Here is a 27900-nt window from a genome sequence, read left to right on the forward strand (position 1 = left end):
GCGCATGGAATCCAAACCATATGTACCGTACTACATGTTTCGCACGCAACGTCACTAGCTCACTTCCGCTCAAAGTACGCTTTCCGTTCACATTGCACGTTAGAGCGCTCTGGAGCGTTCTTAATAAGACCCGCTCCTCAAGACCACCTCGGAAGGTGGACTTCTGGAGCGGTCCAGAAGTCCGCTTCCTGGACCACTTTGAGCGTTCTCACTCACCTAAGAACCGCTCCTGAGGAGCGGGTCTTAGTTAGAGCGCTCCAGAGCGCTCCAACGAAGTGAGTGAGAACGGGGTCTTACTAGCAAAAAATCAATCGGTTTAGAGTCTGTTAGGAGTCACTTTGGTGATGTGACAGAGGTATAACGATATCCCCTCCCTCCTTACCGGTATCTTTATCACCCTCTCTCCCCATACATTTCTCCCCATACATTTCTCTCTCTCTCTCTCTTCGTCCCCTTCTCCTTTTTCTTTCCCTCCTTTCCTCCCTCTCTCTCCCCCTCTCTTTATCTCCCTTTCTTATTATCTCTGTCTCTCTCATTTCCTATTCTCTCTGTCTCTCTCATTTCTTCCACCCCCCCCCCCCTTCTCTATCATTCTCGTTCTCTTCCTCACTCCTTTCCTCCTGTTCCCTCTGAACCCTCAGTCACTCTGCTTCCTTAAAATCCTTTATTCCAAACTCTATAATCATTCATCCTTTTATCTTCCTCCTACTCCTCAATCTTCTGTCCATATTACATGTCATTCATTCTACATTGGAATCATTCTGGTGAACTAAAGGGTACCATGTAGTGTGGTTCCGCTCTATACACATCCATAATCACACACAACTTATTAATCCACACAATTTGGGAATATTTGAACAAGTCTTTTACAAAAGCATGTATCAAAAATTTATTTACAAATTTACTTGCGATCATTATTTTTGTTCAGAATATGTACATTGCTAAACAATGTCATGAAGAAATGATAAAAAATGCATACTCTGAAAAAAAAGAAAAAAAATTCCCCCCGACCATGATCCCCATTGTGGTGAATATGGTCAATGGTGATGAGAAACTTAATGCTGGCCAACTAATATAAATAACTACTTTGATGGAATTGTACTGGAAGGAAATATTACACAAATATATAGTAGTTCACAATCATGGGGTATACTTCATTAAATGTGCATTTTACTACAGAATATAGTATTATAACCATATTTTCACATTTCTTTTGTATTTTTTTTAATTACGCAAGAACTGCACTGATAGGTGAAGGCGGAATAAAGTCAAGACTACAGGTATAGATCAACACACAATGGAAAGCTTGATAAAGTAAACCAAATCAGACATTAGTCCACAAGTAAGGGGCAATATCATTCACTTAATAATGATAATAATAATAATAGTGATACATTAGAAATAAAGACAATGTTTCCCCACTCAACCTTTTTTCCATACGGGTGGGGAATTAATATTTAGGGTTTCAATGCATGAGCCATGTGTCAAAATTGTGAAATTATGGGGTCTGAGATTTGAATTTGGGGGCTTATAATCTGTCTATTATGCCCGTTGGAAAATATTACCCTTGCTTTTCCCATGATGACCTTAATATCAACACACAGCTCATAAACATTTGAAGATATTGGCCTACTTCAACAGGGTCCTATCTGGCAAAAGCATGATCAACTACACATGGTACTCTTGATATAACAAATACAAGGTTCCAATAAGAGAGGAATTCTCTAGGTTCCCATTATTTGTTAACCCTATAAGGCATGCAAACTTAATATGGCCCAACAACTATAGCTCACTATCAGTTACAAGGAAATGAACCTCAGTCACTCAAATGAGACCAGCACCAGACAGACAATTGACCAAACACATGTATTTTATTACCCTCAAATTGCCAGGGATCAGTCAATTTCAGTCGAGTCAGTCTGGAATTACTTTGGCAGTCTGACTTTTCTCATATGATTGGTTCAGAGACCCTTGTTATAACAGACTGGCCCTGTACAACAGTGCCTCCTAATATGTAGACAGAAAATGGTACAAGACCTGTGGGGGGGGGGGCAGCCCAGAGGGGCAAAACCCAGCATGTCCTCTTCACACACGATGTACGGGTACAAGGTTTTTTTCAAACTTAATAAGCAGATTTATGAAGTACTTCCTTTGAATTCCACACAAGATTTACAAAAACTTTCTAGCATATAGGTTTTTGAAGATGGCAAGAAGAAAAAGTCAGTAGGAAATAAGATAAGACCAATTTCTGCTAGCTCCAACTCATCAAGCCTGAATTTTGCAAGTTCCACGGTGCAGTTTTACTCCTTGTAGACAGAGTTCTTGACTAGTTTAGCTGCATGGGTAAGCTGTAGAGTATCATAAGGATGCACTAGCCCAGGAAACGATTTGGACCAATAATCTGAGGGTCAAACTCATCAAGTCTCGATTTCCAAGTGAAGTACTTTTTCATCACGTATTCCCTGTGAAATTTGTTGATAGTGGTGCAATGGTGTAGTCGTACTCCTTGTAGACAGAGTTCTTGACTAGTTTAGCTGCATGGGTAAGTTGAAGAGCGGCATCGACATGCGCTGACCCAGGAAGGAGGGTGCACTCTCGCTCCAGGAGTTGAGAGATGCCTTCAAGGAAGTCCTGCATCCCAAAGGACAAGGCGGCACGTCGCAACCGATTCAGCTCCTGCAAAGGGCAAAAAACACCAAAAGGTTTTGTAGGCAGATATACTTTTCATCTGAAAATGTTGTTATAAATAAAGCATTATACAAAGGTTGTCAATGGTTGTCACTATAATACCTTATTCACACCATCAAACAGACGCTAAACAGACTCTAAACTGATTTTAAATCAAATAATTTTTGGCCATTGGAGGTAAAGTAAGATTTTGTTGGTCTGTTTTCAGTCTGGTGTCAGTCTTGTTAGTGTGTGGCTGGTGTATCTGTACAACAGGAGCTGTTTACAGGCTGTCATAAGTGATGGTGAGACATTAACAAACTGTATCACTTATTCGCTATAATAAAAGGGAAAAAAAACATCATCTTACTTGAAATTAATTACAAGATTTCATTCATTTTTAGCTATATGTAATCTGGGTCTGTGTGATATTTTGAAAATGAAAACATGCTAATATGTGAAGTGGTGGTTATTTTACCTCACTGCTAAGAAAGCATAAACGTTTGTTAGTATTTAAAGCAACCAGAGGACCGACGGATTTAAAGGTCCTCTCCGAGAGACCTGTTAATGAGGATTAATGCCTTACCAAAGGGCACTAGCACATCGCCTTGGTTTCGAACCCGGGTCACCGGATTACGAGACCACTACTCTACCAATTGAGCTATCGCGCCATAAAAAATCTAAATTTGATTCTATTCTGCAAAGAATATTCACTCTTGGAAAATCATTTGTGTGAAAAAATGATTACAAGTAATCTACAATCAGACTTAATTCCTGATGGACAGAAAAATAATCTTTAAAAATATTGCAGGAGGCTTTTGAATTGAAAATTGAATCCCATTCATATCCATTAGGATGAGCACATTATAGTATATATGAAGATGCAGATTCTTCATCATGAATGATAACATAGAGCATCCAACTGTAGAAATAACAGTTACCTTGTAGAATACTTGAGTCTTGTCCGGTAGTTTGCGAGCATAACGGAGTATCTTCTGCACATCCGACTGTCGCATGAGAATAAAATGAGATGAAAGAGATATTTGGTGTCTAATTCCATCTACTTTTCTTCAATTTGTCTTACCATTCTGGTGAACTCTTTAAGTATTTATATCATTACATGTTTGTGTAATAAGTATTACTTTTCTGGTCAATCATTAAAGTCAGGCTTTTTAAAGCTAACCGAAGCAACATAACATTATACAATTTTCAAGAAGAAAAGCAAAAACTGGAATTTGAGAAATTAAATTTTTTTCAGTAAAAGTGAATTCCCTGAAATATAAAATATGTTTTATTTAAATGGACCGCTGATTGCATACTGATTTACATGACCTCTGTGGGATTGTAGTGCAAAATTAACAAAAGCAATTAAAGCAAAACGTGGAAAGAACATCAAAATATTTGGCAAATATAATCTTTCATTTAAATATAACAATACAAGGACACATTTTTACACAGATTTACAGCGATCTCAGGGACTGTCCATTTTTGTAAGAAAAAAAAATCATGATAAAAAAAAAATTCAAAAATTGGGAAACCGATTTAAATCGGGCAATTATCAGGCCTGGGCCCCGTCTTACAAAGAGTTGATATCAATCGCAATTTATTTGAGATTTATATCAATCGCAACTATGTATATTAGAGATAGGAGACTGCAAAGTTGCGATTGATTGGAGAACTTGCGATTGATCCAAATCAATCGCAACTCTTTGTAAGACGGGGCCCTGGACCAGACAGGATATTTACCTGAAGGTTACTATTCTTGATCCAGACCACTGGATTCTGAGCATAGCTGCGTTTAGCGTCTGGCATTACAGGAAAAGGTGTCTTATTGTCATCTTCACCGTATGGATTCTGATCAAACGCTGCATTACATTGAAGATGAAGAAAATAAAAAGTTAACATGTCAAGCTTGCCCAGTATCTACTACCATTGAATTCATATATACAAGTATAACTTTTGAGGATGAAAATAAAATCAAAGAGCAATAATTTGAAGATGAAAAAAAAAAGTTGCTCAGTAAATATCAGGCTTGCTATTGAAGTATCAACTACCACTGCATGCATTTATACAAGTATAACTTTTGAGGATGAAAATAAAATCAAAGAGCAATAATTTGAGCTGCAGAGACAAATATCCAAAGGGTAGATGTGTAACACTAATCAGATCCTAACTCCAATCCATGAGCCAACACTCAACCAAACCCTAACCCCATCTATAGTGTATGCCTAATCCTAAAAACCGATAGCAACCTGAACCCTCATCAGAAATGCCACAGGAGTAAATGTCATTGGAGCAAATGTCACCTGGGCAAGTATCGCTGCAGAAAATGTCATCTAAGTAAATATTGCCGCAGCAATTGTCGCCTGAGTAAATGTTGTTGTAGCATATATCACCTGTGTACATGCTGTTGTAGTAAATGTTTCTGAGTAAATGCTGTTGTAGCAAATGTCACCTTCGCAAGTATTGTTGCAGCAAATATCACCTGAGTAAATATTGTTGCAGCAAATGTCGCCTGAGTAAATGTTGTTGTAGCATATGTTACCTGAGTACATGCTGTTGTAGCAAATGTCACCTAGGTAAATGTTCCTGAGTAAATGCTGTTGTAGCAAATGTCACCTTCGCAAGTATTGTTGCAGCAAATGTCACCTGAGTAAATGTTGTTGCAGAATTTGTCGCCTGAGTCAATGTCATTGTAGCAAATGTCGCCTGAGTCAATGTCGTTGTAGCAAATTGACCTGAGTAAATGCTGTTGTAGCAAATTGACCTGAGTAAATGCTGTTGTAGCAAATTGACCTGAGTAAATGCTGTTGTAGCAAATTGACCTGAGTAAATGCTGTTGTAGCAAATTGACCTGAGTAAATGCTGTAGTGCAAATATCACGTGAGTAATGTCGTTAAAGAAAATGATGTCTGAGCAAATGTCCCCAGAGAAAATGTCATTTCACTTCAAGTTCTATAGTTCAAGTTCATTTTATCAAAACCACACAAAAACATGATATAATCTAAACTAGATGGAATTCGACTGCGCGCAGTCGAAAATGATGCCTCCGTCATAGAGCAATTTTACAAACCAAAACAGAAGACATTTTTCGAATTCAAGTTCAATTGTAATCCATTAACAGGTTCTCAGAATATCGTGATTACAAGCAATTTCTCATATACATATATGACCCTTTGATCTTTGACCTCATGACCCTAAAATCTACTCAGTTCATTGGCTCTGCAAGATGTCCTGAGTTAAATAGTAATCCATCTGTCAGTTCTAATGAGAATGTGTTCACAAGCTATTTTTGCATACATAATGAGCCCATGACCTTTGACCTTTGATCTTATGAACCAAAAATCTACTCAGTTCATTGGCTCTGCAAGTAACATACATGACCTAATTTTGGCAGGAATCCATCAATCGGTTCTTGAGAACGCGATCACGAGCTGTTTTTGCATACATAATGTGCGTTGTGGCCTTTGACCTTTGACCTCATGACCCCAAAATCTAATCAGTTCATCTGCTCTGCAAGTAACATACATGACCTAAGTTTAGCAGCAATCCATCAATCGGTTCTTGAGATAACGCAATCACGAGCTGTTTTTGCATACATAATGTGCGCTGTAGCCTTTGACCTTTGACCTCGTGACCCCAAAATCTAATCACTTCATCGGTTCTGCAAGTAACATACATGACCTAAGTTTGGCAGCAATCCATTACTCGGTTCTTGAGATAACGCGATCACGAGCTGTTTTTGCATACATAATGAGCCCTGTGACCTTTGACCTTTAACCTCATGACCCCAAAATCTAATCAGTTCTTTGACTCTGCAAGATACATACATGACCAAAGTTTGGCAGGAATCCATCAATCGGTTCTTCAGATAACGCGATCACGAGCTGTTTTTGCATACATAATGAGCCCTGTGACCTTTGACCTTTGACATCGTAACCCCAAAATCTAATCAGTTCATCGGCTCTGCAAGATACATACATGACCAAAGTTTGGCAGGAATCCATCAATCGGTTCTTCAGATAACGCGATCACGAGAACGGGACGTACGTACGTACGTACAGACGTACGTACGTACAGACGTACGTACAGACGGACGGACGGACAACCCGAAAACATAATGCCTCCGGCTACTTCGTAACGGAGGCATAAAAAGAGACTGAAAATATTACATTAATCAACATATATTACTGAACTTGATTACATTATAAAATCATGAATAGATACGTACCTGAACATGGTCCTAGCAGTGTGAACTTTCCTAGCCAAGGAATAGCTTTAGATCCAGGTTCAAAGATAGATAGCATCATGTTGGATTTCTTCTTACTATCAGCCCATGAGTACAGTATACCATACCAGTCATCACTGAAAGGAGCAATAAAGGAGGCAGCTAGGCATTAATAAACAGACTCTTTCATTGGACTTTCAATTGATAAGAAATAAATCATAATAACAACGACGACGATAAGTAATGACTCCGGACTCTTGCTTGCCACAGCTTCATTTCAAACCAAAACGACCCAGGCTTAGCAACTAATAATCTTTTCTATCATAAAAAAATGAAACATCAGATTGTTTTTAATATATCTCCTTTTGTGACACCTTCCCCCCCCCCCCAAAAAAAAAAATGCCCCCACAGCCGTAATGACCCCCACTCCCACCTCCCTGTTGAATACAATACAACTGATATATACTTACATAATCTGTACCAGGGCTACCATACTGTTTTTAATTTATTTCCTTTCATTACAAACCCGCCCCTACCCCCAAAAAAAATCCCCCCCCCATGGTGAATACAACTGCTACATACTTACGTAATCTGTACCAGGGCTACCATGCCATTAATCTTAAGGCTGCCATGTAGGAGCACACAGAAGCTTGGTGTCTTGCCCTCCTCTGTGGTGGTTGAAGAGCTTGCATCTTCCTCTGGTTTATCAGAATCTTTGGCGTCAGGGGACGTCTCAGACTTCTCTAAACACAACAACGGAAACAGGAAGATTGTCAGATGTGTGGAATATACATGTACATTTTTATAATTTGCTTATATTTTAAATTCTGGCTCAAAAACAATTATACAATGTAAAATAAACAGGAATATTTCTCTAAACACGACAACAAAAACAGGAAGATTGTCAGATGTGTGGAATATACATGTACATTTTGGGAATTTGCTTATATTCATATTCTGGCTCAAAAAAATTATACAATTTAAAAAAAATGGTGAAATAACTTTTTTCAAATTTCATTGTATACATGTAGCTAGCACAAAATAAGTCCAGTTGACTTGCCTATAATATATAATGTTGTTTACATATCAATTGGTCAACCTCAACTGTAACCTATTGCACTGTAAGACATTATGCCTCTTTGTCCACACAAAAAGGCAATATAAATTAAAATTAAACCTGTGAAAGAAAAATATGAGACAATACTTCAAAAACCTGGTGGTATGGAAGAGGTTCAAAGTTTATACTCAACATAGTGCTCAGAATACTGCACTTGAGACATGGGCAATCATTGAGCACATGATGACCTATAGAGGGAGACACACCTTTACTAATGTATGGAATCACAAGATGTCTTGAGACGGAAGGTGGGCTCACAGCATCCCCCATGTCCAGGAAGCCACACACCTGAAGGTCAGACCCAACCTCCCTCGTCATGACCTCTGTATCCTTCTCCACCGTCATCACCTTGGGACGTGGAAAGAGCTGCACATCGGAGCTCAGGTTCCCACAGTGCAAGGTGGTGCTGAACACACTGTGCTGTGACTCGGCGTACTTCATGAACATGTTCTGGACTGATTTCACCGTCAGGGCGCCCTCACCGGGCGTGTGGACCTGCCCGTTCTCGTTTGCGTCGACGAGTCGCTGGTAGAGATTGAGGGCGTTGCTCTGGGCGAGTTCTGATTGGCTGCTGATGAGGAGGATGTGAAGCTCACTTGGGAAGACAAATGGAAGAGGGTTCTTGGATTGGTCTGTTTGATGGCTCATCTCGGAGAGGATATGTTTCACAGATCCTGGTCCTATCCCTGGGTTACCATCTGTAACTAATACCACCTAACAAAAACAAAAACAAAAAAAAACATAAAATGACAAATTGAGATTGCAAAATATATGATCTCTAACATAGCGTAGAGCTCTTCAAAGCAAAGCTTCCAGGCCCATTCCAAGTCTTCCTTTGAAAGAACAACATATGATATAAATTCTGAAAATGTAAAGACATAAAGTGCACTTCTAATTTCTGTATCTTATAAGACACAATTAAGAGAATACACATTGAGGCACATATTGTGCGCAGCTATCTTTTCACCTTAACTGGATATAGCCATTCATTCAAACTTAAACTAGTTTTTACTTTGCTGGCTGCAGTTGTATTAAGGTGGGTAAACACATGATACATGTAGTTGAAAGAGACTTAACAGAAGATTTTACCAACCCTGACTGGTGTATTGGAGCCCCATTCTTCCATCACATAGTTACTCATGTTAAGCAGCACACTGTCTAGGAGTGTCTTGTCATACGTATCCATTGACTGAACAGCTTTCTAAAGAAATGAGAACAAACAGAAGGAAGAAAACAAAGGCGTTGAGCACATGCATTCTTCAAATATTACCTGGAAAAAAATTGTAAGAAAAATACATCTAAGTGAACCACTGTCATCTCCTTGTGGAACCTACATGTAGCAATCGCAGTGAACACTGATGATGATGATGAATGATGATGCTGATGATGACAGTGATGATGACAGTGATGGTGATGATGATGATTATGATGATGATGCTGCTGATGGTGATGGTGATGATGATGATGATAGTGATGATGATGATGATGATGATGACAGTGATGATGACAGTGATGATGATAATGATGGTGATGATGATGATGATGATTATGATGATGATGATGCTGATGGTGATGGTGATGATGATGATGATGATAGTGATGATGATGATGATGATAATAATAATAATGATAATGGTTGGTTCTGATATAGTGCTCATGTCTGTCAGACTTGACACTCCTGGCGCTCTACAATTATTATATTCACAATCACCATAATACATTTAATTCAAATACACTAGTTATTGATTATCAAATTAATCATTATTAATATTATTATTTTAGCAATCATGCCATCAGGAAGGTACTAAGCAGGGCTTACTGTTTTTAAAAGCAATCCAACCTTTAAGTTGAATAGAGGAAAATCAGATCAGTCAGATATAAACAAATCACAAACAATGAAAATACAGTGAAAGACCACTCTCAGGACACATGCAAAGAAGTCTTTACAGGCAGGTGGTCTTTATGTACAGGTTCATTTATTGAATGTTTTAATGACAAGCCTTATTCAAGGAAAATGTGGTCTTTATAGGCAGGTGATTGCCAAAGCATGTTTCACTGTAGTAAGAAAAATTACGACTGTTTGAAACTTGAGATCAAGTCAAGGTTGAAAGGCATTGTTTAACAATGTTAAATCTGAGTTGCATGGCCCTACATGTTATCAGTGTCTGTGGTATGGTGTAATATTGAAGCCCTAAGAAAAATTGCGCTTCAAAATGATGATGAAGTACCTCAAAAAAGTAAAAGTCTGTGAGTGACCAGTTTTCCCCAATAGACTGTAGTGTTATAAAAACCATTAGGAAAAACAGAAAAAGGAAATTTCGATTTGCAATCATGACTATCTTGATAATTAGACACAAGATCGGCTTTTAAAAGTCATGGGATTCCTGACTGACCTAAAGATTACGATTGCAGCATGAGCTCAATCCAGGATTTTGTTTCAGAATCTGAGCCGGCAATGTTACTTTAATAAAAGAGCTGAATAAGATGCAGACTTGCAATATACATGATAACACAGCTCCAGACTAACCATGCATGTACTAAACTTTATCTCTTCCTAATGATCCCCAAAGCAAGAGATTGCGGAATAGATTCATTCCTAATATAACAATCTGAATATTCATGAACCTGGTCAGGCCTTATCTACACCAAGGGGGACCCAAGCACTGACGTCAAACAACAAATCAAATTCAAAGTAGGCTACTCCTTTCAAATTAAATTCGATAGGAATTAGGATTTTGGAAGGCATATATCAAACCTTATTACGCAGTCATCAGATGGATGAACATATATGTCTCTCAAGGGTAGAACTGTTCAACAGTTAGAATCAAGCACTATTAAAGGCTTAGTCCCATGTATCTTAAAATGATGGATCTTTGTATAATCACAGGTACTATTCAAGATTGATTTGGTTATCCATCCAGATTAATTAGAAAATTAAGATAAGCCCCAAACATAAATAATTGGGTACTGTAAATTCTTCACGATGTCATAGGGTGAATTTGTATTTCGCTTCAAAGTGCATTCGATAGATGCAGTTACAACAAAAACATAGAAGGGAAAATTTCTATTTTACCACAGTAAATAATGAAATTCCCTGTGTGTTATCATTCTATCTCTCAAGCAGTTTGTTGTAATACCAGACTCGTATTTTACAACACAAAAATAGTTCTTATTGGAAATGTGACATCAGGATTTGCTTGACACAAACAAACAATGCAACAAAAGAATATTAGGGAATATGAAATATATCACCGGATTGATTGGCAACAACTGGGGATAACTTAACTACTGTATAAGCAAAACACATAGCACAATTTTTGTAACAAATATCTACCCTTACAAAAACGCAATGTACAAATCAATGGAAGGATGTATGCTTGATGAGAATATATGAAAATATGTACAAGAACATCAAAATACAATAAAATAAAGAATAGGCTAAGTGTATATTAAGTTTTTGTTTTGTTCACTATCATCCATCCTAATTTTTTTTCTTCTTTTTATTCCCTTCATGGGATTACCACATCAAGAGAAAAAAAAATTGTCTGTTTAAAGGCAGAATGGCATTATCTAACAGGTTTACATAGAGTTAATGCCCTTCTGGCTCTGAACAGATGATGAGACTTGTCCTTCATAGATAATGCTCTTTGATATGAATGAAATCCTTGATGGATCAAAGACTTCCTCATTTGGATAAGTTTTCATCAATCATTTAAAAAATATCCTATATATTTTTCATAAATATTTGTTGTCATTTGCTTATTTATTTTGTTATTTATTGTTGCATTAGTGTTGTTTATATATTCAAATTGTTATGATTGTACAAAACTGTAAAGCGCATAGAGAAATTTACAATTTATTATGCGCTTCATAAATATACTCTATTATTATTATTATTAAATCTGGCAATCAAATTGTTCCACAGACTAGGAATAAATTGAAAGATTAGGATATTAGAATAGGTGGCAGAGATGTGAGAGGTGAGTCATACAACAGCAAGGAAGCAGACTAATGGACTAAATAGACCTCAAGTAGACGTCACATGGATGTGTATCACATGGTGCTACTGATGATTTACTGACAGTGGTGCAGGCACTACTGTTATGCTACAGAACAATTTCAAATCACCTTTCTCCTCATAATTAATCCAATAAGAGATTCACTAATCAGTTTAGTACGGTAGTGCTATTAACTTTTCATTCAAGTGAAGCTTTGCAAAAGACAGGGCTTTATGCTAAAACTTTCCTTCACAGGGGGCCAAGATTATATTTTTGCATCTTAGGGGTCTGAAGTTAAATGTTGGACGTCTGGAGTCGAGTTTAAGGATCTGGAGTTCAAATATGCAGATCCACGTGTGTCCAACCTCTATTAAAAGTATTATTATCCAACTCTGCACAAGATAACCTTATTGTTGAAAAAATAATGACTGATAAAACCGTTAAAACAAATGTCTTACACGTGTAAAGCAGCCTTCGTATTGACTTTCAGATAAAACACAATTACTTTTCATTGATTTCTTCCTCATGGTCTTGATATTGATCTATTTCAATGCCAAAGTTAATCTACAACTCATTCATTGTTCTTGTGATGTTGACAAACGACCTTCAGCATTTCTTTTTATTCTTGTGGCACCTCGCATGCTTTTGGTAGGAAGGTTGTTAATACCTTGAATGAATACGTCATATCTTTTGGCATATAGTCAAGTGACCTGATGAGCAAACAATGAACATTTTAAGTTATTTTTCTTCAGACAGAGGTTCCTTGCTCATTTTTTACACAAGTTTGCGAGGAAAGAAAATTTAGGGGTCACTTGAGGCCTTACATCGGCCTTTTCATGGCTCGAAGTGCCCTTCATCTTTCTGTAATTTGAGGGCTACTGATAAACTGTGATCATGTTTTTGGAGAAGCATTGTGAATGATTTCAGGATATTGGTTGCAGAGGTGGCCTCCCATATAGCATTGAGTTGGACATCATGTACATTGATAATATTTTCTTTCAGCAGACCTGAAAAATGGTCCCAGTGAAATTCAATTCAAATGAGAACTAAATCATCTCTAATCTACTTAAAATCATACATGTACCAGGGTAAGAGGGCAACCACAAGAGTAACATTCAGACAATGGAGTTAAATGGACATTGGTAAGTATATAGGAAGCCCGTATCATCTCAACATCAAGAGCCAGTAGTATGCATATTTCAACAAAGAGTTAATGCCCTTCTAGCTCTTAAACATACAATATGATTTATAAAGACAACAGAATAAACGTTAAAAGTACATATATACATGTATCATTGAAAAGATTTTACATCTGACAATTCTATCAACGTAGGAAATTAAATTTTTTTGTGCAATATTCTCATTTTCTTAACAAAATTTTCCCAAAGGAATGCTTTGTATTGTTTGTTAGGTTTCTTTATCTCTCTCTCTCTCTCTCTCTCTCTCTCTGTTTCCTTACAAATCATAACATTTGTTATGAATCTGAATGGGGTATCAAATATTGCATATTTTAATTAAACCGTCGAAGAGATTTACCTTCAATTCATTGAGGTCCCTGGTGAAAGGCACTAGAACCTCGTACAACGACGAATATGCAACAAGCGCGCCAAACTCCATGCGATCGTTGGCTGCGATGTAGTCAAACATAGAACACAAACATGTCTGCGCTACAGAGCGCCTCGTCTCTGTGGTTGCTGGGTCAAGGGTTGCTGATGAGGTCGCGAGAGGTCGCATCATGGATAGCGACGCATCTAAAATCACTAACGTTGGCATGGTTGTCTCCTGCTAGTTCTGTTTGAAAAATGTAAGAATAAAGAATACACTTTTTTACTAATGATATTAGGAAAGAAGTCGCAATATCACTTCTTTGCTTGAATTCATGATAATCTAACGATAAAGGTAAACCTTTTTTAAGAACAAAAAACACAACTGTGTTTTAATGAGCTGAGCAATAAAAAGAGCAAGAATAAATGAACACCTGCAAGTTACAAAGTCCTCGTGCAAACTTCTACTAGAAGAAAAACTAGATGGAATTTTGACTGCTCGCAGTCGAAAATGATGCCTCCGCCATAGAGCAACTTAAACAAGTTTGGAGTTTAAATCTCCAGTGGTTCTTGAGATATCATGATAACAATCTCAATGTATGGAATTTCATGTTGACCTCTGTGACCCTTGACCTTTGACCTACATGCTCCAAAATCTAATCAGATTGTCTTCCTATGGTGATACACACTATCATTAAGTTTGAAGTTTAAATCTCCAGTGGTTCTTGAGATATTATGATAACAATCTCAATGTATGGAATTTCATAAGTTGACCTCTGTGACCCTTGACCTTTGACCTACGTGCTCCAAAATCTAGTCAGATCGTCTTCCTATGGTGATACATACTATCCTTAATTTTCAAGTTTTTACATCTCCAGTGGTTCTTGAGATATCATGATAACAATCTCAATGTATGGAATTTCATAAGTTGACCTCTATGACCCTTGACCTTTGACCTACATGCTCCAAAATGTAATCAGATTGTTTTCCTATAGTGATACACCCTATCACTAAGTTTGAAGTTTAAATCTCCAGTGGTTCTTGAGATATCATGATAACAATCTCAATGTATGGAATTTCATAAGTTGACCTCTGTGACCCTTGACCTTTGACATACGTGCTCCAAAATCTAATCAGATCGTCTTCCTATGGTGATACATACTATCCTTAAGTTTGAAGTTTAAATCTCAAATGGTTCTTGAGATATCGCGCTAACAAACTCAATACAAGGAATTTCATAAGTTGACCTCTGTGACCTGTGACCTTTGACCTACGTACTCCAAAATCTAATCAGATCGTCTTCCTATGGTGATAAATACTATTCTCGAGTCTTAAGTTTAAATCTTAAATGGTTCTTGAGATATTGTGATAACGGTCAAACGGGACGGACGGACGGACGGACGGACGGACGGACGGACGTACGGACGGACGGACGTACGGACGGACGGACGTACGGACGGACAACCCGAAAACATGATGCCTCCGGCACCACCTTCGGTGGCGGAGGCATAAAAATTGCATTCACTTTGCGATTTTCCTCACTACCGTCACTTCGTGAAAACAGCTACGAAATGTCTTAATCTTTATGACCTACAAAATGTTATTCATCATTTTTTACATCTTTTTTATGTCTTCAAGTATAACATATGTGTACAGACTACAGACGTCACAGTATTAGATTTTTTTTTTTAAATTGTTCTTTTGTTAAGAATGACCTGACTTTATCAGGGTAAGGTATAATCCAACTAAGAAATGAACTAAAATAAAGCTTTCACTGTAATTGTAAAGTAATCCATGCATTAGAACACATCCTGCTGGCTGGTGCAGCCATATGAAGTAAACTTCATAAATTGCTTTCTTGAGGGCAGCAGACAACATAATCTTTCTTAATTCTGTACTACCCAATCAATTTCAATTCATGAATTCACAGAAATGTACAAAGCACTCAATCTTTCACAGATTCTCTTTGTCTCAATTAACAATGGAAATACCCGGTATGAGAAAGGCCACACTAAAATATTTATAAATTCTCATAAAATAATAATTCATCTAGCATCATCGTTGAAGCTGAAATATACAAAAGCAGACTGAAGTCCCATCTGAATCCAAGGCAAAGGCTAATGCACTTTATAATTAATTTGACCATATTACAATTATCCCCATTTGTTTTATATTATGTAGGTCGACACAAGGATTTTGTCTACGTCAATACGAAAATTGTATAGTCATGATCTTGAATTGAGAGTGAAAAGAAAGGCTGTAAACATGAGAAATCTTATGCAAATCGTGGCTGTTCACTTGAAGGTAATAATCTTTGTTGAGAGGCAGGAGGTGTTAACTCTAAGTGTATCAAAATTCAATCAATTCAATAAACTTCTACCCCTATCAGTATAAAGCCTATCATATATTCCTCTAATAATCTCCAAGTAATATTACAATAGATAACAATAGATTATGACTAATAAGATGGCTTCCTTTAATCAATTTAAGGACCATTTTAGTTTTTATGCTTTCACCTCTTGGTCATAACTGCCTTCATAGAGAACCTTTACTCACGTCATTGGAAACATTATTAGATCATCCCTTGTCAAATATTATAATCATAAACATAAATATCATGTGGAACATCTGACCTGTATAAAACGTTTCACATATATTCCTCTAATAATCTCCAAGTAATATTACAATAGATAACAATAGATTATGACTAATAAGATGGCTTCCCTTAATCAATTTAAGTTTTATTTTTTAGTTTTTATGCTTTCATCTCTTGGTCATAACTGCCTTCATAGAGAACCTTTACTCACGTCATTGGAAACATTATTAGATCACCCCTTGTCAAATATTATAATCATAGACATAAATATCATGTGGAACATCTGACCTGTATAAAACTAAAAAGATGAAAGTCATTCTTCCACTGTTGAGCACAGGAATAGCTCAATCATGAGACCCTATACATTGATGAGTAAGAAACCTCAGTCAAACTTTTCACCCTAAGGCTCCGTTCATACACGACACATTAAACCGGAGCGAAATAAAGCCATTTTACATGTATGTGTGAATGAGTGGGTAGTAGGGGTGAAAAAAGAAATTAGCTGCATGCAACGAAGTATACTCACTTATATGTATGATATAAGATACAGAAAGTAAAGAGAACTACCCCTATATCAGTCTATTTTGGCTGCAGCGTTTCTTTATTTGGGCGATTTACCAAGTCACGTGTAAACGAGCCTTAACCGACGCAACATGTGGCTAAACATAACCATGGCACCCTGGCAAAGGGGAGTTACACTGACGTCTATAAACGCCTCAATCACTGCCCAAAACTGACATCATTTCCACATCCCACGTACGTCATATCACCCTCCATTCATCCGGGTTCCATAACGCAAACACACCGTCTAGTCTGCTCATGCAGGAATGAATTTATCGGTTCATAAACGGGTTTACAATGCTACGCCACGGATCGAGGAAGTGTCTTGGAGTGATAATTGCGTCGATTGGGAACAGAAAGGAAGCGATAGGCCTTTTTCCTGTGTTTCAATGCAGAGTTTTTGCAGCTGTTTGGAAAGTACAGTCGTTAATATTTCTTAGTATATGTGCCTGATGACGTCAAACTTCGACCAACAAGTTACAAGGTAATTTCCAAATTTTGCTATGTATACTTTATCATTAATATCTCATATCTTTAATATTTCATAATTGCTTTCATGAATAACACTCTTAACTATATCTTTACTGAGGTTTTTATCATTATTCATTCTAAACACCCCAGTAATATAGAATAAGCATGATTTTTAAGAATAATAGTAGTAAAAAAAGAAAAGAAAACGGTCTTCATATTTATAGTGTTCACAAATATGATCTTGGGATGTTGTACTGTACATTTTGAAAGAGCATATTTGCTAACAATTTACAATGAAATGAGTTTTTATTTCCCCCCCCCCCCCCCCCCCCATATTTAGAATAAGAGTACAAGCTGTCAAACTTGTACCGTAGTTGAGTTTACAATCTCTATAAAAAAAAAATTAAAAATCATAGCACAGACCATTCTTGGTTTGCCTTTTGTAGACTAATGGCTTGATCATGTACGTAACTGTATCACATCACAAGCAGCTCCCACCCCCCCCCCCCCACACTCCTCTCTCTCTCTCTCTCTTTATCTCTCTCTTTATCTTTCTCTCTCTCTCTCTCTCTCTTTTTCTCTCTCTCTCTCTTTATCTCTCTCTCTCTCTCTCTCTCCCTCTTACCAAATCATGTACATGTATTGACACACTCCCCAAAATTGATGATTTCCCCTCGCCAGATCCTGTAGGTCAGAAAAATATGTAATTTGGGGAAAGAGAAAGTCAGACGATTCATGGGGCTTCCTTTTTAGATTCAAAGTGGGTCGAGGGCTAGGCTGTACCTTATCTTCCATAACCACATGTGCGTTTCATGAATATCTAGAGAGAGAGAGACAGAGAGAGACAGAGACAGAGAGGACAGAGAAGAGAGAAAGGACAGAGAAGAGAGAGGGAGAGGAGAAAGAGAGGGACAAAAAGAGAGGGAGGGAAAGAGGAGACAAAGAAGGAGAGAAAGAGAAAGAGAAAGAAGAGAGAAAAAAAGAGGGAGAGAGAGAACGAGTGAGAAAGAAAGAGAAAGAGAGTGGAGAGTGAGAGTGACAAAAAGAGAGAGAGAGAGAGAGAGAGAGAGTGGAGAGTGAGGGTGACAAAGAGAGAGAGGAGAGAAGGGGAAGGGGGAACCAGTGGTCACTAATTAACAAATGATTAATCACAGCCACTTCTTCCTCCTTCATCAGGCAGCACACAATCAGATCTTTCGATTATTGAATAACCTCACAATACCCCCAATGTAGCACTTGGCCAGCTCTCAAAATGCCTTTTTTTCAAATCCTGGAACTTATCGCAAAACCATGATCAGAAAACCCTCTCGCCTAGCTTCGATGACTTTATGCGTTCCTGCTTCTCTGTTGCTTAAAATATCAAAGTTCATTCTTCAAGGTGCAACTCATCCTCAGCAAGGGAGTGTTCAAACTTTTTATGGACAGAAATGACTCTACGCTCCGGTTGCCAGCAAGTGACATGGTAATGTTCATTTGACAACTTCATCAAGCCTTATTCTGGATTAAACAGTTGTTTGAAAATAGTTTTGATTCTATCAAAGGAGTAATTGTGAAGTCTAAACTCTCGCATCAAAATCATCTGGTAAGTTTACAGTTTATTTAGGAATGGCAAAAGAGACAATTCTCTGTTTTCATGAAGTGACGGTAGTGAAAAAAAATTGCATTCACTTTGCGTTACGATTTTCCTCACTACCGTCACTTCGTGAAAACAAGGACGATTTGTGTGCATATGATGCAAGATTCATTAATTCTGAATATCTTTGCCAATCATTCATAACATTTCTTGATTCAAAAATGAAATTTGAAACATGTAACTTTAAATTATTCCTAGGGAAGTAGTTCCATGTAAAAATGATACCTCTTCTATTTTTCACGGATGAAACTTAGTGTTCCAATCACCAAAACATGTTTTACTCTTTATGTAAGGGGTTCCATGTGACTCTACTGTATTCAAAATATGAACTTCAAGTATTACTTCTACAAAGAGATATTGCAATTTAAATACATACATGTACTGAATGAACAGTACAAACGTCTTGTTGAGTTGACTAGTTCGGCTAGTTTAGCACTTAACTTGGAATTTTATGCTTTCCTATATTTTCTTCATACTCCTTAACCGATTTACCTACATAATGCAGGTACATGTAAATTTTTGTTGATTTGATACATTTTAGCCATACACAAATTATTTTTTGAGGTGCTTGGTACCCTTTAAACGCATTTCCAAACTCATCTTCAAACTTCCTTGCACGTGGGACTTCATACTCTGTGTCATATATTCCTGGAACAAGCTAATTATTACTCATCTGCTAATGATGATTTATTTTGTCTACTTGTTGGGTTCACAATAGCATGTGATCCTTACTGGCATTGTATCCAATGTATTACAAGTACATAAAGAAGTATGTGTGGCAGCCCGAGGTCTGTGAGACAATTTGATTTAATTTAAAGTAGGAAACAAGAAAAAATAAACCATGTGGTTACCTCTTTTTCTTTTTCTTTTTCTAGACATATATTACAATCTCAAAATTTTGCTAATATTACTTGCAAATCGCCTATCACAGGTATTATGTAATTTTGGAAATGTTTCTGTCCTGCCTAACAAATCAATTAAGAACCTCATTGTACATGCACATATCATTTCTTACTATTAATTATATTACAGAAGAAGTTAGCAATATATGTGTTAGTACTGCTGAAAAAGCCTGGAATAGAATGTGTAAATTGAATGAATTTGATCAAAATCATGTAGCTAACCATCAAATGAAATGTAATACCTTAATCCAAACCAAATCCATAGATTAATATCATGTATCACTCAGGTGACATGTTTAAAGGGCAGTCCAACCCTTGTAGTAAGTTAATTTATATGAAAACAGAAAATAAGTTCAACAGAACGGTGAAAGTTTGAAATAAATCAGACCTATGATAAGAGAATTATGAATGTTTGAAATACAAGATCACTAAATAAGTGCAAACCTCAAATTGGCAATTAGGTCCGTAGATTGTGACATTGTTTGTTGCGTACAAAAATATCCCTACCGGTAATTTCACCCAAGTTTCTTCTGTCTTTGGGCACTTTTCAAAATATGACTCCTGAGTCATACATTTTTTTTTAAATTGACATTTTAGTCATTTTATGAATATAAGTTTGGAACAAATGGGAAAGTTGTAAGCCACTAGTCCACTAAATCACTCAGACATTACTGATACAGCCAATTCAAAGAGCCCATACCTATAGTGATTGCAACATTAACAAATTCATAACTTTCTCATTTTTTGTCCAAATTCATACAAACTTTCACCAGTCTGCTTCTCTGATTATTCTGCTTTCTTGTAGTTTGCTATCAAGGTTGGATTTCCCTTTTATGACACAATTTCTGATTCTTGGTATATTCACCACAGACTGTACATTGAGCGGAATTTCAGATTAGTCAGACTCACTCTACTCACTCACTACCAGCGCTTGCTTTGTCTGGATTGCATTTTCTTTTCATTCAACCATATGGTTTGTCCTGATAAGCTCCATGATTATAGCTTTCTCTACCAAATCTCAAAAGATTATTTGATGGAATCTTTATGGTCGTAAGAATAAGAGAATATCTGCAATGATTAAGTGTGACTGTAGTATCATCAGAAACTTTGATTTTCACCTTCCACAGATGAGCGACAGAGAGATCCATTTATTCACAGTGATTATCACTGTACACTGATATAACACTCATTCTATGGCAACAGACTGTGACAAATTTAGAGAGTTGTTTGTGAAAGTGGCCGCCCCACAACTAGGTGTGTTAGTCATCAGTAATAAGGCCTTGTTCAGGTACAGGTACATGAATGACGCAGCAAAACCACAGCATTGTTTTTTTTTAACGATGACGTAAAACGTGATACACTTTACTTTTCTCTATCTTCTTACACAGAGCACAGTGAATAAGCACAAGTCCTATGTTGAGCGCAGTTGCCATCCATTTACATTTTTTTAAACACAGGGGTTTACCGTGCTATATCTGTATGTACACAAGTAAATTATGAGCCTTCTCCCCCCCCCCCCCCCCCCCCCGAAAAAAAAAAGAAAAAAAAAATTATTTATGGGACTAATGGGAGAGAACCTACGTAGGACTGTTATGCAAATTCAGTGCTGTGCTACTTCAAAATGGACAACAAAGTCAGAGGAAACATGTTTTAAATTAATTACATTTCTAGTTTACTTTAATTTGTTTCCAAGTTGAAAATGACATTTTAAAAGATACCTCTTCCAATGTGTGATCGATCTATTCTGGACCAATCCATGCTAATACACACAAAACCTGTAGGAACCAATTCTACACATAAATCAAGACCATGGTACAAGGCTATTTATTTCTAATAACCTTGTTACATGTATAAGTGCCATGATATTAAAATAGAAGATTTATATTCATCCATAAGATGTTAAAAATACTATGTATTTGCCAAAGAATGCCAATTTTTCAGCTGTCTGAGAAGTGTCGATAAACCACCAGGTAAGCACTCGTAGCAGCATTACCAGGCGCGTACGCAGAGGGAGGGGGCTTTGAGGGGTTGAACCCCCCCCCCCCCCTCTTTAAATTGTTTTATGTGTGTGTTTTGGTTTTGGAGGAAACCCCCCCCCCCCCCATGTTTGTTTGTTTTTAATTTTTAAAAACAATAATTAAAAATAAAGAAATTGTAATGGATGACCCCAAAATGCTGATCTCCCCCCCCCCCCCCCCCCCCCCCAACGAAACGAAATATCAATCGGCCCAATTTTCAAATTTTGGGATACAGAAAGAAAAAAAATGTACTCTTGGTCCCCATTTAGTTTTTCTGCGGCTAATATTTTAATGGCTAATATTTTAATGGCTAATTGTTCTTAAGCTATCGCTTGAAGAAAAAAAAATGCTACCGCAACAAATATCAGCAGGTATTTCTTTGCTTTGGGACATGAATTGGACCTCGGATTATACTTGGAAATATCAGAAGCGACCAATTAAAGGCAAGATCGTAATTTGTTATGGTTAAATTTGTGATTAAAAGTATTTCAAATATTTAATTTTCTCTCATTTGAATTTGTGCTGTACATGCAATAGATCTATACCTTTTCCCAATGCACTGCAAGGCACTAGTGGTCAATATGCATTCCAACCACTACTACAGGAAGTCTTAGCTGGTGTGCAAATAAGCTTGTACATAGTACATACATACGTGAGGGCATACAAACTTCTCCTTTTTCCTCCTCCCCCTCCTTCTCCTCCTCCTTCTTTTTTTTTTTTTTTTTCTTTTTCCAGTTCTAGTCTACTTCAAATTCAGCTACTGAACGACCAAAACAAATTGACTGCCAAAAACTTGGTGTCTATGGCGTTTTGCCTCGTGAAAAATGTACTGGTCTTTAGAACTCATTACGTATGTGCGACATTGTAAGGTATGGATCAAGTTTTTTATAACCGCATTTGTGTACCTTCACATCGATTCGACTTTACATGGAGACTCAGCGCTTGCAGCGGACAAAAAATACGAAGTGGCTCTTTGCCAATAGATTGTGCATTTAAATGTATTTTTTTCAACATCGTTATCAGTTGATTGAATGTCATAGGCTATTGTTTCATCTATTGTCACTAAAGTGCTGATTTTTAGTGAATTCTGGTGATTTTTGTACAGTTGTGTTTGATTTTTTTTAGAATCAATGACAATTAATAAAGGGTGTCTTAAAAACATTTGCTACACACAAAGTATACTATAGACGCAAAGATACAGTCTCTGATATCGACAGTTGTTCCGCTTAGACTGCTTCTAGGTCCGACGAAGGGGTGCGCCCGCATGCGTGAAGTTAGCGACCGTTGTAATGATCATCATCGTCATAATGTGAATTACTTACACAAATTTAATGAGGATCTGAGATTACAGTCGCTAACTTCATGCACGCGCCCCCGCCACCTCCTTCATCGGTTCATTATGCAATTGAATTGTAATTGTGCAGCTGTTTGCCATAAAAAACCTGTGAGACAGTGTATATTAATGTCTTGTTTTTAGGAAAAATACTCCAAAAAAGATAAGAAAATTGACACAAAAGGGGTAAGAAACATAACGTCTTTGAAATCATTATTTGAACATTTGAGGAAAATTTAGTTGATTTTGGGGTATGTTTTAGTAGGGTTGTAGTATGTTTTAGTTACTCCATGCTGGAGTAACAGGTCAAAGTCTGGATATGAAAGTATGACAATACAATATAGATCTAGACCTATCTGAATATCTAGGCCTAGCCACTCCAGCAAAGCACAGAGAGTCAATGCTAATGCGTATTGACCTCTAGCACTGCATACTTGCTGTGAGGCAGGTATTATTAGACCTATACACAAATATACACACCACACAATATTGCATAGACTGCATACAATCATGCTGATGCAGCTGTAAGCAAAGTTTGACAGTAGACTTACAATTTGAATTTTTAAATTATTCTTTTTAACATCAGTAGACTATGTTGAAAAAAGTGTATTTTACTGCTATTTAGGTGTCATCAATTGTCACTAAAGTACCGATTTTTAGTGAAATCAGTTGAGTTTTGTACAGTGGTGTTTGAAATGTTGAGAATCCAGAGACGCCAAGTTCAAAGATCCGCAATGCGTGACATTTTCATGATTCGGCGTGTAAGCACGTATAAGGTATAGGCCTAGCGGTTTTTTTTAATCTAGCGCGCGCAACGTGCGTGAGAGCCCTTTCAGACCCTCAAAATGCGTGACACTTGGTAGCTCTGAGAATCGAAAGCACAGCTTTTACTACACCGCCAGGATAGTGATGCGGTATGTATGGGCCTAGCGCCGAAAGTTTTTCACCAGATTCCGGCGAAAATCGCTACTTTTTTCCCCCCTCACCCTTGGCCTTGTGTAATTGTGCGAGCTGTAAATGGGGAAGGGGCGCTAGTGTAGTTCCGTATCCATTTTTTAGCAGTTTAATATCCATTCTTAGCACATGAATTTTAGCCCAATTTTTGACTAAGCCTAGATCTAATTTTGATCATAATCATATATTGCATTTTTCACCTGAATTTGGATCACATCCGACATCGGGAAACCTTCGTTTAGGGCTTTGATGTCGACGTCGTCGCTTAGTACCGTCTCTACGCTGCAGTCCTGCACCTCAAACTGAAGCTATCAGTACATTATGCAGACTTCTCGTATGGTTTATGGTATCGCGCATACAAGAAGTCTGCATAATTTTGGACTGATAGCTTCAGTTTGAGGTGCAGGGGGCCGTTTCTCGAAACCGTCATAACTACAAGATCAACGACATCTCGCCACTGTCACGCAACTTGTCAGCTAAGTGTTTCACGAAGCCGTCTTTGCCAAGATGAGCGACAACTTCCGCGACAAGCAAATTGTCACTGCTCCGAACCTGTCATATCTTTTTAATTGCTGTAAAGCGCCATCACAAGTCAGTTTGTTGCCCTTCCATGGGCCGCGAAATGGACGATTAGTTTCACTATCATTTTGAGAAAAATATAGACGAGTTCGGTACGTAATTCTCTGGGATGCGAAATGCAAATGTACAAAAGTGAGAATACAAATTATACAGAAACTTTAAAAAGCTGAATATAAACATTAAATCACAAATCATTATACTATAACATATAAATAAGAGAGGTAAGAATGTTACACACCGTTTTCCATAGTCGATTCATAGTCTTTTCTTAGGATACCGTCATACCTTTGGGGCCTATGTGCATTATTATTCCCTCTCTAATTACTTCTTCGAAATTATATTTTCAATATCAAATCAATTATATAGCGAGTATTTATGAGACTCTGGAATAAAAACTGGCTGAGAAAAGACATTTTGCCTAAAATTTCTCATCACAATAAACAAAAAAGTATGTATTGATAAACTATCACATTACGGTATCCTTCAACTACTTTTGATTCGACTGTCAAAAAAAAAAACACTCACCGGTTTTTCTTCAATTTAAGAATCTTTACAGCAATTTGCAAATCGTTTGATGATGTAAATATGATAATGACACTATTTATTATTTATTTTAGGAGAATTTATATGTATATTTTTCTTTTTGAACAATTTTAGCCCCAAAACTTGTTTTGGGTTATTCTTCATAAATCAAATGGATCGTGACAAAGATTATCTTCTTGAGCTGCTAGTATCGCGATATATCGAAATCATGTCTGTCATGGCTTTGTGAAACGGTTTATCGCTTCATGACATCTCCATAGGTAGACCGAATTTTTCTGTCTCTTTCGTTCGTTAGCCTCTGATTTGGGTAGGTCGGCTCTCTCTTTAGAGACGGAACAGCCCCATACGCTGTAGTGGCCGCGCGTTTGTACTAAGAAACGTTACACAAAACTTGGCCAAACTTAATCCCTAATTTTGATATTTTACCGGATGCGTATCCGATGCATTTAAAGTCCTAAATTAGCTAAATACATAACTACTTCGGTTCCACTTACCAACTTGACTGGAATAATCCGTTTAATGGTCCATTTTTAGGAAATTATGGGTCAAGATCGACATCCATGAAGAAAATCTTGCAGCCGAGTCTCATTCTTTCTAGTCTACGCCGAAGGCAAAATGATTATAACGGAAAAACTGTGCACGAGCTACGAGTTCGTAATGACATGGACAGTTTTTCCGTTATAATCATTTTGCCTTCGGCGTAGACTAGAAAGAATGAGACTCGGCTGCAAGATTTTCTTCATGGATGTCGATCTTGATTCATAATTTCCTAAAAATGGACCATTAAACGGATTATTCCAGTCAAGTTGGTAAGTGGAACCGAAGAAGTTAAGTATTTAGCTAATTTAGGACTTTAAATGCATCGGATACGCATCCGGTAAAATATCAAAATTAGGGATTAAGTTTGGCCAAGTTTTGTGTAACGTTTCTTAGTACAAACGCGCGGCCACTACAGCGTATGGGGCTGTTCTGTCTCTAAAGAGAGAGCCGACCTACCCAAATCAGAGGCTAACGAACGAAAGAGACAGAAAAATTCGGTCTACTCCATAGGTCGCCGACAAAGATACGACTGTCATGGAGTTGGTTTCGAGAAACAGCCCCCAGGACTACAGCGTCGTCGGAGACGGTACTGAGCGACGACGCCGACATCGAAGCCTTAAACGAAGGTTTCCCGATGTCGAATGTGATCCAAATTCAGATGGAAAATGCAATAGACTAGGGTCTTGATCTAACTAGTAACTGTTAAAATTGGGCTAAAATTCCTTTGCTAAGATTTAAGAATGGATTTTTAAGCTGCTAAAAAAAATGGATACGGAACTACACTAGCGCCTGAGGAAGGTTGAACAATTTTATGAAAGAATTCCCCATACCAGATGTTTTTTCTGTTTGAGTATAATAATGGTATTGCTTCTACGAGTATGAGTAAGAGTGTCGGAGTCAGACTTGAGCATGTAATGTGTAAACATACATAGGCCTACGCAAAAACAAGTACACGGGACCGAGCAGTAAAACTAACGCAACAAATACCATCGGAATGAACAAAATAGTTAATCGTTTCAAGTAATACAAAAAATGGGGCCAGGTTTTTACATTACCTCTTTCTCATGTAGAAAAGTTGAAAGCAAAACTAACACCGTTCTAGCTGAGTTCCTATATGTTTTGGGGGACGAACAGATCTTCGAATATTTTCTCGCTCTCTTGCAGTCGACATGGCATAGACCGCGCATGCGCAAAATGCGAGAAAATTGATAATTCAGAACTAAAAGTATATTTATGACAAAATACTTATTTTCTCCGTATTTTCTATGTGCCGTTTCTTCTGCAGGAATATAGCATCAAGCTCTTGCCCTCTTGTTTACTTTTCCAAAAACTAAAAATAACGACGAAACACAAATTTGTCAAAAGATAAAAGGCAAGTCATGAATGTATGTGTAGGCCTAGTGACTTGGCCTACAAGATTCTGATTGGTCAAAAGTCAACTGCATAACCATGGGCCCTTGGGGCGGGTCTGGGACCCCCCCCCCCCCCCCCCCCCTGATACACAGTTGCACTCGCTTAGCTTGAATAGCTTTATGTGGATTGGGGAATTAGGTTAGGGAAGCATTGCTTGAAATATGTCAATTTTACAAGATGTTTAATTTATTCAAAGCTGTGTAAAGAATTGCAAACCACATAATATCTACAGCGGGTGTTGGCATAAAGTATACATATTTTAGTGTCAGCATATTGCATTCAAATGAGGATCTAAGTATATTCTTTAAACTCAAACATCTTATTTATACAAATTCATATATATAAACATGTATATAACACACACACAAATTGAGACCTCATTCAAACGAGGATTGTTATTTTTTCATCTTCAGTCGACCAATATTATCATCATCATCATCATCATCATCATCATCATCATCATCATCATCATCATCATTATCACCATCTTCATCATAATCATCATCACCTTCACTTTCTTAATTTTTCTTTTGATAACTATCACAACTGATCAGCCAAGCGACAAGGGCACCTTCAATGAGTATATTATATCATGTAAAGTGAAAATATTCTTATAGAGCAGAAAATAAGAATAGACTGACAGCTGTAAAATCAATATCTACAATGTATATGTTGACAGATTTTGAAAGCATAAAGACGAAGCAACCTTTTGTTTGATTTCGCCAAAGGTCATGATGATCATGAGGTTGGCACATGAGCAATCTCCGTATTTCCTGTAGTCTCAAAAAAAAAGGACTGGAAAT

At 37.3% G+C, this 27900-nt stretch overlaps 2 protein-coding genes across 2 annotated transcripts in view; one reads left to right on the forward strand and one right to left on the reverse strand.

Annotated features, from left to right (window-relative positions):
• Positions 1-852: 852 nt before the first annotated feature.
• On the reverse strand, positions 853-26875 carry LOC591329 (integrator complex subunit 14). Its single transcript, XM_030977211.1, has 9 exons — positions 26740-26875; positions 13547-13801; positions 9106-9213; positions 8219-8726; positions 7482-7638; positions 6899-7032; positions 4414-4532; positions 3609-3674; positions 853-2676 (listed from the first exon to the last, which is right to left on the reverse strand). The coding sequence occupies exons 2-9, from the start codon at positions 13781-13783 to the stop codon at positions 2452-2454; spliced, it is 1554 nt and encodes a 517-aa protein (XP_030833071.1). The 5' UTR covers positions 13784-13801; positions 26740-26875; the 3' UTR covers positions 853-2451.
• The window catches only part of LOC582498 (sodium/potassium/calcium exchanger 2), a 90448-nt gene continuing 80796 nt past the window's right edge, over positions 18249-27900 (forward strand). The window contains exon 1 of the mRNA XM_030977209.1: positions 18249-18764. The gene's annotated coding sequence lies outside the window, so the exon portion shown is untranslated. The remainder of the gene's footprint in view (positions 18765-27900) is intronic.

Source organism: Strongylocentrotus purpuratus, unplaced genomic scaffold (assembly GCF_000002235.5).
Source record: "Strongylocentrotus purpuratus isolate Spur 01 unplaced genomic scaffold, Spur_5.0 spur5_scaffold_9, whole genome shotgun sequence".
Classification (NCBI taxonomy): Eukaryota; Metazoa; Echinodermata; class Echinoidea; order Camarodonta; family Strongylocentrotidae; genus Strongylocentrotus; species Strongylocentrotus purpuratus.

What these genes read in the sequence shown, in the direction of transcription:
- LOC591329 (XM_030977211.1), bottom strand. Translation starts at nt 13,783, where the DNA reads ATGCCAACGTTAGTGATTTTAGATGCGTCGCTATCCATGATGCGACCT. An exon ending in GATTCCATACATTAGTAAAG is followed by an intron (nt 7,639 to 8,218) that starts GTGTGTCTCCCT and finishes TGTTGTGTTTAG; the next exon opens with AGAAGTCTGAGACGTCCCCT. An exon ending in GTAGCCCTGGTACAGATTAC is followed by an intron (nt 7,033 to 7,481) that starts GTAAGTATGTAG and finishes TGCTCCTTTCAG; the next exon opens with TGATGACTGGTATGGTATAC.